A 12,126-nucleotide genomic window follows, 5' to 3' on the forward strand; every position below is an offset into this window, starting at 1 on the left:
GAAGGAAGGGGGCTAACTGTTGCAATCCTATCAAAACCATCGGTGATCTATCAGTATCAAGTGGGCTGGCTGTTCTGTTATACTCAAGATTATTTGGTTGGCTGTTTTTTAAAGACGAGTCACCCACCCAGAACACAACTGAGTCAACCAACCTGTGCAGATTCGAGAGGAACAATTTCGGACGAAGAGGCCGACGTCTTCAATCTGTCAGTGCTGCGACTGCGCACGGGCACTTTGGCAATGTAGACTGGAGAATGGATGGAGCTGCTGGAAGCTGAACGAGGACAGAGGGGAGATTCTATAAAGTTAGGAATTTGACAAGACAAGCCGATCACCAAGGACACGGTGTGGAAAAAGGGGGAAAAGTGGGTGGGGAGAACAGACAAAGAGAGAAGGAAAGAAGAGACAGTGTTTGTTAGGAACCAAACCAAAGATCACCACAGGAAGTTTACAGTGCAAGGGATCATGGAGACAAAACACCACCACAAAAGTACCACCACAAGAATGAAGAGAGCATGAAAGGAGCTGGCTGATAAAGCTAAAAATGAAATGCTTTCCCCCCCTTCAAAACCTGACCTCAATTGTCAATATACAGGCTTCCAGTTAGGTTTTTAAATGCTTTTTATTCTAGGATACTTGTAAATGAGAAGGCAACATTTACAGAGGATTCCACAAATATAATTCACTATGAGTGAATGGAAGAATCCGCACTTTAGGTGAAATAGGTTTCATTCATATCTTTGGAGAGAAAGTTAACCGACAATGCATGAAGAGGTCCATGTATTGTAAGCCTACAGACAGGGCCTGTCTTTAATGAACTATGCTTTGTTTTGAAAGTGCTTCAGAAAAAAATAGATGATGACTGCTTCGATTTTACTCATGGGGAGGATTCAGATGAGTACGAGGCCACTGTGTGCCTGCGGGAGGGGCCATAGCTCAGCGTGACAGAGCACATGCTGTGCATGCAGAAGGTCCCAGCTTTGATTCCCGGCTTCTCCAGGTAGGGTGAGAAAAGAATCCTGCCCAAAACCTTGGAGAGCCGCTGCCAGTCAGTGTTGACAATACTCAGCTAGATGGACCAAGGGTCTGACTCGGTATAAGGCAGCTTCTTATGTTCCTAAATGTGAACACGCATCATAATTAAACAAAGGGAAGCAAAAACAACTGCGAAGAAATTCTGTTGCTGTCAAAAGGACTGACGGATGGATGACCAGTGGGGTTTTGTTAAAAAAATATGAAGCAGCAGGAATTGGAATGTAATGCAACAGGCAAAAAATATAAAAGGAAGATGCTCTAGCTAAGAGTTTATAGCATCAAAATTCTCTAATGCCGTGCAGACATGACAAGTCATGTGTATCTGATCGGCACAGATCAAGAAATCCATTCCAGGATGGTTCAACAAGGGATCTCCCTGGGTGAGTGTTCCAGAAAGAACACAAAAACCTAATCCTTAATATTTGCATTGGCATGTCTGCCTGCAATATAACAGTCCTGCAGTGTCCTGTGGTGTGATGTTAGTGATTAGTGCTATCTAGCCCAAGAATCTGGTGATACAAGAAATCTTAGAACCAGGCTATTACATGATAAGTTGTACTTTTCCCACATTGTGTCCAAAACATACACTGGGGCAAATTGGAGCAGATTTTGTTTACCTAGTTTAGTGTTAAGGCCCACTATTCTGCACATACTGAGTGGTCCTCGCTTCAGTTCTGCCCTGAAGAGGGAACTGCTGCCATATCTGGACTTCTACTGCACGCCTGTTACCTGAGGGATCTTTGCCATCAGCCGATAATGTGGCGGCACTTTTACTCCTAGCTAGGGAGGCCTGGGTGGGGGCGAGCAGGCGACTGATCACGTTACTCTCCAGAGGGCTGAACTGGGAACGACGAGCTGAATGACAGGAACAAACCAAAGGGGATTCAACATAAAGTCCAATAATGAAACAAGCAACGTAACAGAAGAAAGAAGAGGTGGACTACTATTATTCATACCATAATTCAGAAGAAAAGATCATCATCATGGAGAGAGGGGAAAGACCATAGTACAAGCTCACACTGTTTGTACTGTATGAGTTCACAGTATGAATACCTGTTTATACCAGACAAATCCACAGTTGAATCCCACCCTTCTGCAAGTTTGTAAAGTTTAGGCTGCTGTATACATCATCTGAAAATAATTCTGTCCTTGCACCAAGAAGTCTGGTATAAAGAGAAGAGCCAATCATCATAGCAAGGTAAAAATAATGCAATCCCATCAAATTGCATTGCTTGCCCTTTATTAATGATTTTTTGGGACAGCAAGTGACATGCAGACAGAAAACATACACAAGGCTGAGATGACAGCTGGAATAGAGATCCAAGATAGTTTTGTGGCAGTTCTCTCCTAGAAAGGTAAATGTCATGTAAGCGTGGTAAGTCATGTAGCTCAAGACAGAGAAACCTTGCAATTTCAAGGAGTGCTTAGTCAAAAGTCAAGTCTTCCTTGCCAATATGGAAGTTATCAAACAAATTTAACTGCTAGGTTAATGTGAAGACACCACAACGAATATCTTGTCATGCCAAAGGCTGTTAAGAGGAGTGAAGTTTTATTAGAAAGGGAGAATTGTAAGAAACAGAGAGAAGTTTATCCACCAGCTTCATCTAAATAAAGCCATGGTATTAGAAATGAGGCCACACTGCCCTATAATAGAGACAGCAGTGAAGGTAACTATCACTGGTGAATAGAACTTAGTCCATCAGCAGGAATAGAGATGTTTAGGGCAGATGAACCTAATTAGCATGATCTACTATAACTTTCTAAGTGTATAATAAAACACCGGCATGTGATAAATCAGCAGAATGTCCCCCGAAGATCCAGTTATTGGTAAGCAACTGAACTGCCAGGCCAAAGTTAAATAGTTCAACTAGTAAATCCTTGCAATTTCCTTAAATGTGTAAAAACAACAACAGTCCTAGTCCAAATTTATCTCTCTGAATATTACTTTGAACAAGAACTGGAGGGAGAGAGTTGTGTAAACGGTTATCCACCTGCTTTTTCTTCTTTTTGCACACTTTCTAATTCGGGAGAAGACTGCGGTTTACTGCTCATTCTATTCAAGGATGAGCTCCTCTTCTTTTCTGTTTCTCCTAGATACCAAACACAATGATTATTTTCAAAATGTGCTTATGTATCTCAGACACGAAGGGTGCAATCCTATGCATGTTTAGACAGAAAAAAGACCTACAACTCCCAGCATTACCCAGTCAGCCATGCTAGCTGGGGAATGCAGGGAGTTGCAGGACTTTTTTCTGTCTAAACATGCATAGGATTGCGCCCCAAGTCATACAATTTCAGGGAGTTACCAGAAGCATCTTTAATTGGGAACATTTAATCAAGTAAACATTCCTTTCTTACAAAATATTTGTTTTATTTCCCTGATGGAAATTTAAAAGGAACACACAATTTGCATGTCGGGTGGTGGGGCTGCATTTAATCACCAAGAAAATAGGCCAATTTAAATCAATAATTTAACTTGTTTCCAACTTGGTAACTCATATTTCCTGAACGAGGATGAATACCAGTTTTGGGTGCTATATCAATTAAAACATCTATCTGCAACTAAACAGCATTATACTATTCCAGAAGCATAATCCCAAACTTGTGGTCATGCAGCCCACAGGACTTTTGCATTAGAGAATGTGTATTTGTTAGGGGAGCAATTACGAAGTTAATAATTTGTTTGGCTACACACCTGTAAAGGACACTAAGCAAAATCACTTATTTGATGCTCCCAGAACTTCAAAGTACAAGGACTGGTAAAATCCAGTTGAAATAAAAATCAGAATTAGTTAAAAAAGATGTTTTAAAAGTTAAGTTTAAATCCACCCTGTAAAGCTAGTACACAATTGACAAATATGCAAATGTTGGGGCCATAGGCACAATCCAGCTGAGCAAGCCATCACACTAAAATGAAACATTCCTGCACAGTTCCTATTCATCTCAACACAGCTTGTGTGGGCAAAAAATATCGGTGGATTGCATCCTATACAATAACCCTTTACAGCTTTAAATTATTATCGATAAAACCTGGGTTTATTAAAAAAAAACAGTTCTCATTAGCAATACTCCCAGTTCTTCAATTTTCTGAAAAATTTTGTTTTGCTGCACCTTTCTGCTCCACCTGTAAACCTTTGGCCACTGGCTGCTCAGAATTCAGAGGAACTTTGTTACTCAGTCTGTTTAATGAAGCACTTCTTTTAGTTGAGCCTGCAAGGAAAAATGCATGCCTCAATAGCTTTGCATATATTAACATATACATCAATCAAGCTGGTTCTTACAATTTACTTGAATAAAATAATCACTCTGCTCAATTTGAATTATAGTTCATACAAAGCCCCATGTAGATGGAAACAGGAAGCATGTCCTTGATTAATTCAGAGAGCAATTATTTCTAGACTGGAATTGCTTAACTATGCAAATCACTCTCCTCAATTGATGGCACTTGCAAAGTACGCTTTCTACTGGATATCAGCACTATATGCTGGTACCTTCGTAACTCCTTGATTTTACAAATGTAGACCCATGGGAATGGCCATAGCTCAGTGGAAGAGCACATGCTTTCCTTGTAAAGCATGGGTGCACAAACCCTGAGGGCCGCACATGCGCGCGCGCACACACACATGCAAGCCTGGAGTTTCTCTTGCTACTACTAGCAAGGAAATCCCTTCCTTATCTCCCACCTCTCAGTAGAGAAGGGACATAAGAAAGGAGAACCCCAGGCAGTGCCGCTGCAATTTTTTTCGGTGGTGGCAGATACAGGCGGGCCACCAGAAATGGCTTGGGGGGTCACACGCAGCTCGCGAGGCACATGTTTTGCACCCCCGATGTAAAGGATCCCAGGGTCACTCCCGGACTTCTCAAGGTAGGACTGGGAAAGACTCCTGTCTAAAATCTTGGAGAGCTAATCCCAGTCAATAAAGAAAGTACTGAGTTAGATGGACCAACAGTCTGACTCAGTATAAATGTAGCTTCCTATATTCCTACATCATTGAATAAAAGTTGATTTTTTGAGATCATACTGAATGCTGTCAGACTCAAGGCCATTACTACAAGTGAAGAAAGAACTCCCCATGCCAGATGTAATGGGAAACCATGGTCCCCACTACGTGAATGAGTTGCAACAAGCTTCAGACTCGCATGTTCCCTCCTCTTTCACACCCACAAGGTGATCAGAAGTTTTTTCTTCCAATTTTAAACAAATCACATTTCCCTGTTAAATCCAAACTTAGATAACTTTAGTTTGTTTAACTTATAGTTTCAGAACAAACAATGATCTGAAACTATAGTCTGATCCTGCTTCATGTTCATTTACCAGAAGTAAAATAAACTACAGTTCCAAGTTCAGTTTGGATGTTACAGGCAACTATGGTTTGTCAGAATTGGAAATGAAAACTTTTAATCTCCCCCTCATAGCAGTGAAAGAGGAGGGGAGGCAGGAACATGAGAAACCAAGGGGCGCTGTGGAAAACCACAGGTTTCCTGTTCTCTGTACTGGACAAAGACCCTGTAAAAACATTATACCTTTCTTGCCTGAAAAAAATTAAGTGTTCTTTAAATGAAAAAGTCCATTCCTCTGATTACTTAATGAAGTTATCCAGGTAAATGTGAAAGTATGATTTGCCATCTAAAAGGATTTATTTGATCTTATTTAAGGGGACAGTGGCCTTATTCTCACAAAAAACAGATGAGGTGGTAAACCTGTGTCTGGGATAGAACTCTTCAAATTACAGGTGAGGGCTCACATGAGCACAGAAGTTTTAAATCACATGAGCTGCAACCTGTAATCTGATATGGTAGAGCCCAGACACAACCTCATCTGATATCTGTGAAACCTAGGCAGGAGTCAGGACAACAGAGATTCAAAATCCCTCAAATTTAATACTGTCTTAAATCTTAATCTGTCTGTTCCTAATCTCAGCTGCAGATTTTGCTGTAAATGGTTGAGGGAATCTGTCTCTTTGGAAGACAAACCTTATACATACATCATAGTATATAGCTCTCATAATTATAAATATATAATTGGTCCCGATGCCACTCCACTTTAACTTTGTATAGCAGGAGTGGGGGAGAGAAGACAGAATTCATACCTTGTTTTCAAGGCATGACAACACCTGCACTTCACCCCAAATAGGCAACAAGCACTCAGAAAAGATCACCACCATTTCAGAAAATTGACTATTTAGTTTTGGATCAAAGTGAAGCATGTGTGATTAAAAGCATGCAAATCCTGAAGGGTTAGTATGAAAGTATTTATAGTAAAATCACGTATCGATGATTTTGCTTTCTGAATTGCAGAACCAAATGGAGGGGCTGTGAAATGTTTACCGTGTCTCTTCTGTTCTAAAAGACATCACATCCAGCAACCACTGGGTTGGAGACGTGTACAGCCCACTAGATTAACAAAATGGGTAAAACGCATTTAAGACCAAACATCATGGAGAAATTAAAAAGGAGGGATAGTACACTCTTACAACAACTTCTCTGCAAGCATGCACTTACCCTTGCTGGGAGAATTAAGAAGGGCTGCTGAAGACGAAAGGCGCTTATTGATGACAGTTTCAGCTTGCTTGAGGTTTGCTGCAGAAGTAGAGCGCTTGCTAGCTAAAGAAATAAATTATTATTTTAGCATTTGGCTCCACTTTTGACTAAGCATTCCCTACCGTAATTGTTATTACATTTTTGTAATTGTTTTTAACTTGTTTTATGGCACTCTGAGTGCTGTGATTGCAGGAGAGGGTGGGGTCTACATTGCCTTAATAATAAACAAATACTCCCTTAGAGTTCTCCTTGGAAGCTTGAATATTATATCCAGAAAGTTATTTTTGACAGATTTTTTTATTAAACATTTGATGTGTGAGGGGAAAAATACTGAAAGTATCAGGCATGATAAATAACATGTTACGCAGTAGAAAGCATCTAAGAACACAATCCTATGCATGTTTAGACAGAAAAGTGTCCTAGGACTTTTGTTTCTCTAAGCATGCATAGGATTGCACCCTAAGAGGTTTATGAAAATGCTATAACTTGCAGCTTAAGATATTTTTCTGATGTGACACTCAAGGCTGAATTTGTTGAGTGCACCCACCCCTTCTACATTAAATCAAACCTGATTCTTTTGCTCAGATATCAAACTTGCCACTCAAGGATCTCAATCATGAAGGAAGTTTAGCATATTACAAAACATTTGAGATGCAAGTACTCTCTTTTTATAAAACGATAAACTGAAGTTGGCGTTAGGCAATGACTGGGTTCAGACAACACAATAACCCACATTCAAGGGATGAGTGTGGGTTGCCCTTGATTTGTGGGTTGCTGTTGAAACGTGGCTTATCATGTTGTCTGAACCCAGCCATGACAACAAACCATGGTTTGTTAACCACGAACAACCCACAGTTCACAACTCAACAAGAAACCATGGGTTCTCTTCATGGGATGTTCGTAGTTAACAAACCATGGTTTATTATCGTGGCTGGGATCAGCCAACAAGATAATCCACGTTTCAACAACCACCCATGGTTCAAGGACAACCCATACTCAACCCTTGAGGGTGGGTTATTGTGTTGTCTAAATCCAGTCAATGCCTGGGTTCGGATGACCAGCAGGGCAAACAACGCAGCATCGACTGTTTCCCCCACCCCCAGGAGTTCTGGTCACACAGCCGGGATTACCCTAATTACCCACACCACAGGTTGCCATGTTGTCCAAACTTGGTGCGCAGTGTGGGTATAGTGAGTTTCCACTTACTCTACAACCCCTACTGCAAGCCATGGGTTGTAGGGTGGGTGAAATGCACTATGCCCGTGCTGCGTTCGGATAACGCGGCAACCTGTGGGGCAGGTAATCACAGTCACGCAACTGGCACCTGCAGGGGAAACAACTGACACTGTGTTGTTTCCCGCACTGATCATCTGAACCCTCTCTGTCTATGATGTGTGCAAAGTATACAGCAGAAGTGAAAACAGATCTTAGGTCTTCCAGGTCTAGCTTATTGTAATGTGCTCTATGTAGGGCTGCCCTTGAAAAATGCTTGGAAACTACAGCTAGTACGAAAACGTGGTGGCTGGAATGTTGTCAGGCCTGTGTTTCGTAAACCATATAACACCAGTCCTGGACCAGCTTCATTGGCTTTCGGTTTGTTTCCAAACACAAGTCAAGGTTCTGGTTCTTACTTATACCACCCTAAACAGCTTGGGATATGGATACCAGGCAGATTGCCTTCTTCCATATGAACCTGCCTATAATTCGTGATAATAGTCAGAGGCCTAGGTTAGTGGATACTTGAGATGAAGTCTTTTCTGTAGTAGGACCCTGACTATGTGACTCTCTCCCTAGGGAAGTCACACTGGCACTCTTGTTGTTATACTTTAGATGGGCAGTGAAGACTTTTCAGTTCTACTGAACTGTTAATGATGGTGTTTAATGTCACTCTCCAATGTTAACCATCATGAATGTTTCCTGCCCATGTCTGTCTTCATTTTCTATGTTGTATGAGTTTTATCTTTATCTTTGTTTTATTTCATTTATATATTGTCCAGTAGGCAAAGGGGCAATTCACAGATTTATCAAATAAATATAAATAATAAATAGCTTTCAACAGTTAGCTAAAGGGAAACAAGTATTTTTTCCCAGCAGCTGTAGGATAAGGAAGCATAAGTAACTGTGTCTACCTTTTCACCCCGACACCATCATCTTTTGGGTGAAAATTCAGACAGATGGAAGTAAACCTAGAATAGAGTAGTTTTAGATTTTGAAGGGTGCCCCCGCCACTTTCTGGAAGATCCTTATCCTGGAGGATAAGTTGGCAAGCTCTCAAAATATACTACCACTTGAGCATCGATAGAGTTTGAACAGTATACCTATATCTATAAAAGCATATTTTAGTTACAAGGAAATAGGCATGCTGCAGGCAACACGATGCAACAGAAAAGTAAATCTGGTGACAATACACATTGCTGCACTGCAAAAAAGTGCTGACAAAGCTGGTAATAAAAGAAATAAAGCCACACAGACAAGGCGGCCCAGAGGGCTTCCTAATGGATCTTTTGCCCAAATCTGCTGTATCCAAATCACCCTCTGGATATAGCTAGAGCAAAGACCCGTCACAATGCATGTTTATATGACCAACTGGATGTATTGGTCATGAGGACTGCTGCAGTACTCTCCAGGTAGTTTCATCATTGTCGTAAAAGGAGAGCAAGCTGAAGATGAGCAGCAGCAGCAAATCATGCTCCACCCCACCTTTAAAGAAACCGCTTTTATATCTTCCACTTTGATAGCCAAATCTGAAGATGCATTTGTGTGGATCCTCTCTGATTTTAAAATGGGAAATGCTTCTGGTACTGATGAGTTTGCATGCATCTCATTTTAAATCTCCACAGTTCATTCCAAAATGAGTGTTGGAATAGAGAACACTGAAGGAACATCCTCTGGAATTGGTCTGTATTAGGCAGGGCAATGCAGAGTCTCCTCAACAAAGACCAGTTACTTCTGTCAATATGAATGACTGCAGCCCTGGTAAATCTACAGAAAACAATCCACAAGACTGCTAACCTTCAAAGCTGATAGGAAGGAAGAAGAGGGGAGAATCAGAACAAATTACTTCTTCAAAGAACCGTATGTAACATCTGAGTCATGTTGAAGGTCTGTAATCAACACTAGTCAGCTCTGCAGTATATTTGACAAGCAAACAGACACTGACGAGCCCATCATTCAAGCATGAGAAAAATAAATAAGAAAAATCTGTCATTGGAGTACAGGGAGAAGGCTAGTGTTCTAGCAAGTGACTGCTAGAACTGGGATAATTGCAATTGTGCCTAAATGGACATTTTTATAGAATCTGCCATAGATTGCCCTAGGTTTTTCTTCTAAAGCAAAATTGTATCCCCTGCTGGTTGTTCCATTTTATGCAACAAGCAATATGACTGGAGAGTAATTTTCTCTCTAGGATATGTGTGATGCGCCAAACAAAGCACTCAGTGCTAATCTGACAATGGAAAGCACTAGAGTTATCAGGAAATCAACTGATAAGCAAGGGCATTGCTCAAGCTAGACTGGTTCTTAAGATCCTGCAAACTACTGATAAACCCAAGAACAACATTAACAAACACCATCTCAGCCAAGGAGAATTCTACGCATACAAGGGGGATACACATAACAGTTGCTTAAAACAACGGAAGACTAAGAGCAGCAAAATCTTTATCTCTGGCTCTATGATGCTTCTGAAAGCTAGGCAGCATTAGGCCCAAGAGCCACACGTGGCCAAAGCTTGGACACACACATCTCCTTTCCACTGGAACAACAGTCCTGAGGGCTGTTGTAGGCACAGCAGCAGCGCAAAGATATGGCTCACACCTGCACAATGCAAACACTTGGCATAGAAATTGCAGAGACACTGTGTCTTAGAGCAGGGTTCTCCAACCTTTTTGGGCCCATGAGCACATTTGGGAATCTGAAAAACTGCTGTGGGCATCAGCACAAAATGGCTCCCACAGTGGATGTGGCTAGTCACATAATGGGCACTGTGGGGACCTGGCTAGTCAAAAGACATCTGTGGGGGGGAGAGAAACAGCAAGGCTAGAGGCTGGGAGGGAGGAGGAAACAAGAGAGCGTTGCTTCCTGGCCTGCCCAATCTTCTTCCGTCCACACAGACCTTCCCCCCTTTGCTTTCCCTCTCTCTGCTCCTAGCCTTGCTATTTCTCTCCCACAACCCTTTCCCCCACTATTTCTATTCATTCCCCATCCCTTGCCCTCTTCATTTTCTCCCTTCCTAGCCCCTAGGCCTTGCTCTTTCTCTCCCATTCACCCTCTTATCTTGCTGTTTCTCCCCTCTCCTAGGCTCTAGCCTCACTCTTTCTCTCCCCTCTAGCCCTTTGCCTTGCTTTCTCTTCCTGTCTGCTGAACAGCTGATTAGTGACAGGCTGAGAAACAGGAAGGAGAACCTGACGCCTCATGTTTATCAATTTTTTAAAAAGTTTTTTTTTTGAAGGGGGTAGGGTGTGAAGAGCTGTGTGGGCATCACTGAAGGTGCCACTGGGTGCCATGGTGCCTGTGGGTGCTGTGCTAGGGACCCCTGTATTATAGCAATGAAAATGAGAAGTGCTCCAGATTGCTTTGTAGCCTCCAACCTGCTCCCTGCAACATTGGACTTCTAGGAACATATGAAGCTGTGGTATACCAAGTCAGACTATTTGCCCATCTATCTAGCCCAGTATTGTCTGCTCTGACTGGTAGTGGCTCCCCAGGGTCTCCATCAGAAAAGGGTCTCTCCTAACTCCTGCTACATGATCCGTTTAACTGGGGATGCCTGGGATTAAACTGGGACCTTCTGCACGCAAAGCATGTGCTCGAGTGCTGAGATATAGACTATAGTCCCTCCATGACTCTTTATGGACTACCTTTCCTAGTTGTCTCAGGGACATTAGCCAATATTGTTGAAAGATTTAAGGAAGCTCTAAAGACACCAAAACGTAAGGGGTGTGCGCGGGCGCACACACACAAATAACGTTAGAATTTTATCTAATTTAAAGATAAGATATAGGTATTCCAAGCACACTTCCAGTGAACATCCTTCCATAAGAAGTAGCATTGTTCACATATAATACCTCTATGGACCCTTAGACCCCTTTTCAAGTACTACATGCAATTCAAGCATCTCTGCTTTAGTTCACAGAAACAGAGGACTAGCTGCTTAGGTGGGTTGTGGTTAGGTATAGGTAGATAAGGAGTATTTATGGTACAGCGACATCTAGGCCATACTAAACCAAACATCAGTTCATGTTTCAAGCAGCCTTCTCTAACTTTCTATTATATTTCTACAATAATTAGCAATCAGGTCGCATTAATTCTTAAGGCCTTAAAAAGAAAATAGCCAGCCAATATTGTGCAAGCAATTGGCTGGTTGGGAGGAACATCGCTCTCTGTACAGTTTATAGCAGACATCTAAGCAATGCAGTTCTGTACAAGCGTGAGATTGCTTAAATCCACCTAGTAAAAATGAGAATGCCGGTGCAGGTGGGTTAGTTAAAATAAGAGTAAGCAGGCATATAAATGCTAGCGGACCCACCTTCAGCTGTACTTGCTGGCTCTGTG

General features: G+C 41.8%; 1 protein-coding gene across 9 annotated transcripts in view; it reads right to left on the reverse strand.

The window, feature by feature from the left end:
* MAP7D3 (MAP7 domain containing 3) overlaps nt 1-12,126 on the reverse strand; it is a 55,829-nt gene that overhangs the window by 23,139 nt on the left and 20,564 nt on the right. For 3 of the 9 annotated variants that reach the window (XM_084813636.1, XM_084813631.1, XM_084813630.1), the window contains exons 6-11: nt 12,101-12,121; nt 6,538-6,639; nt 4,147-4,245; nt 3,027-3,125; nt 1,765-1,890; nt 153-298 (exon numbers count right to left, since the gene is read on the reverse strand). In XM_084813636.1, coding sequence (XP_084669762.1) covers nt 153-298; nt 1,765-1,890; nt 3,027-3,125; nt 4,147-4,245; nt 6,538-6,639; nt 12,101-12,121 — 593 coding nt within the window. The remainder of the gene's footprint in view (nt 1-152; nt 299-1,764; nt 1,891-3,026; nt 3,126-4,146; nt 4,246-6,537; nt 6,640-12,100; nt 12,122-12,126) is intronic. The other 6 variants (XM_084813634.1, XM_084813632.1, XM_084813635.1 and 3 more) reach the window with 5 other exon arrangements.

This window comes from Heloderma suspectum, chromosome 9 (genome assembly GCF_057233095.1).
Source record: "Heloderma suspectum isolate Gila_16-S chromosome 9, 16-S_ref, whole genome shotgun sequence".
Taxonomy (NCBI): Eukaryota; Metazoa; Chordata; class Lepidosauria; order Squamata; family Helodermatidae; genus Heloderma; species Heloderma suspectum.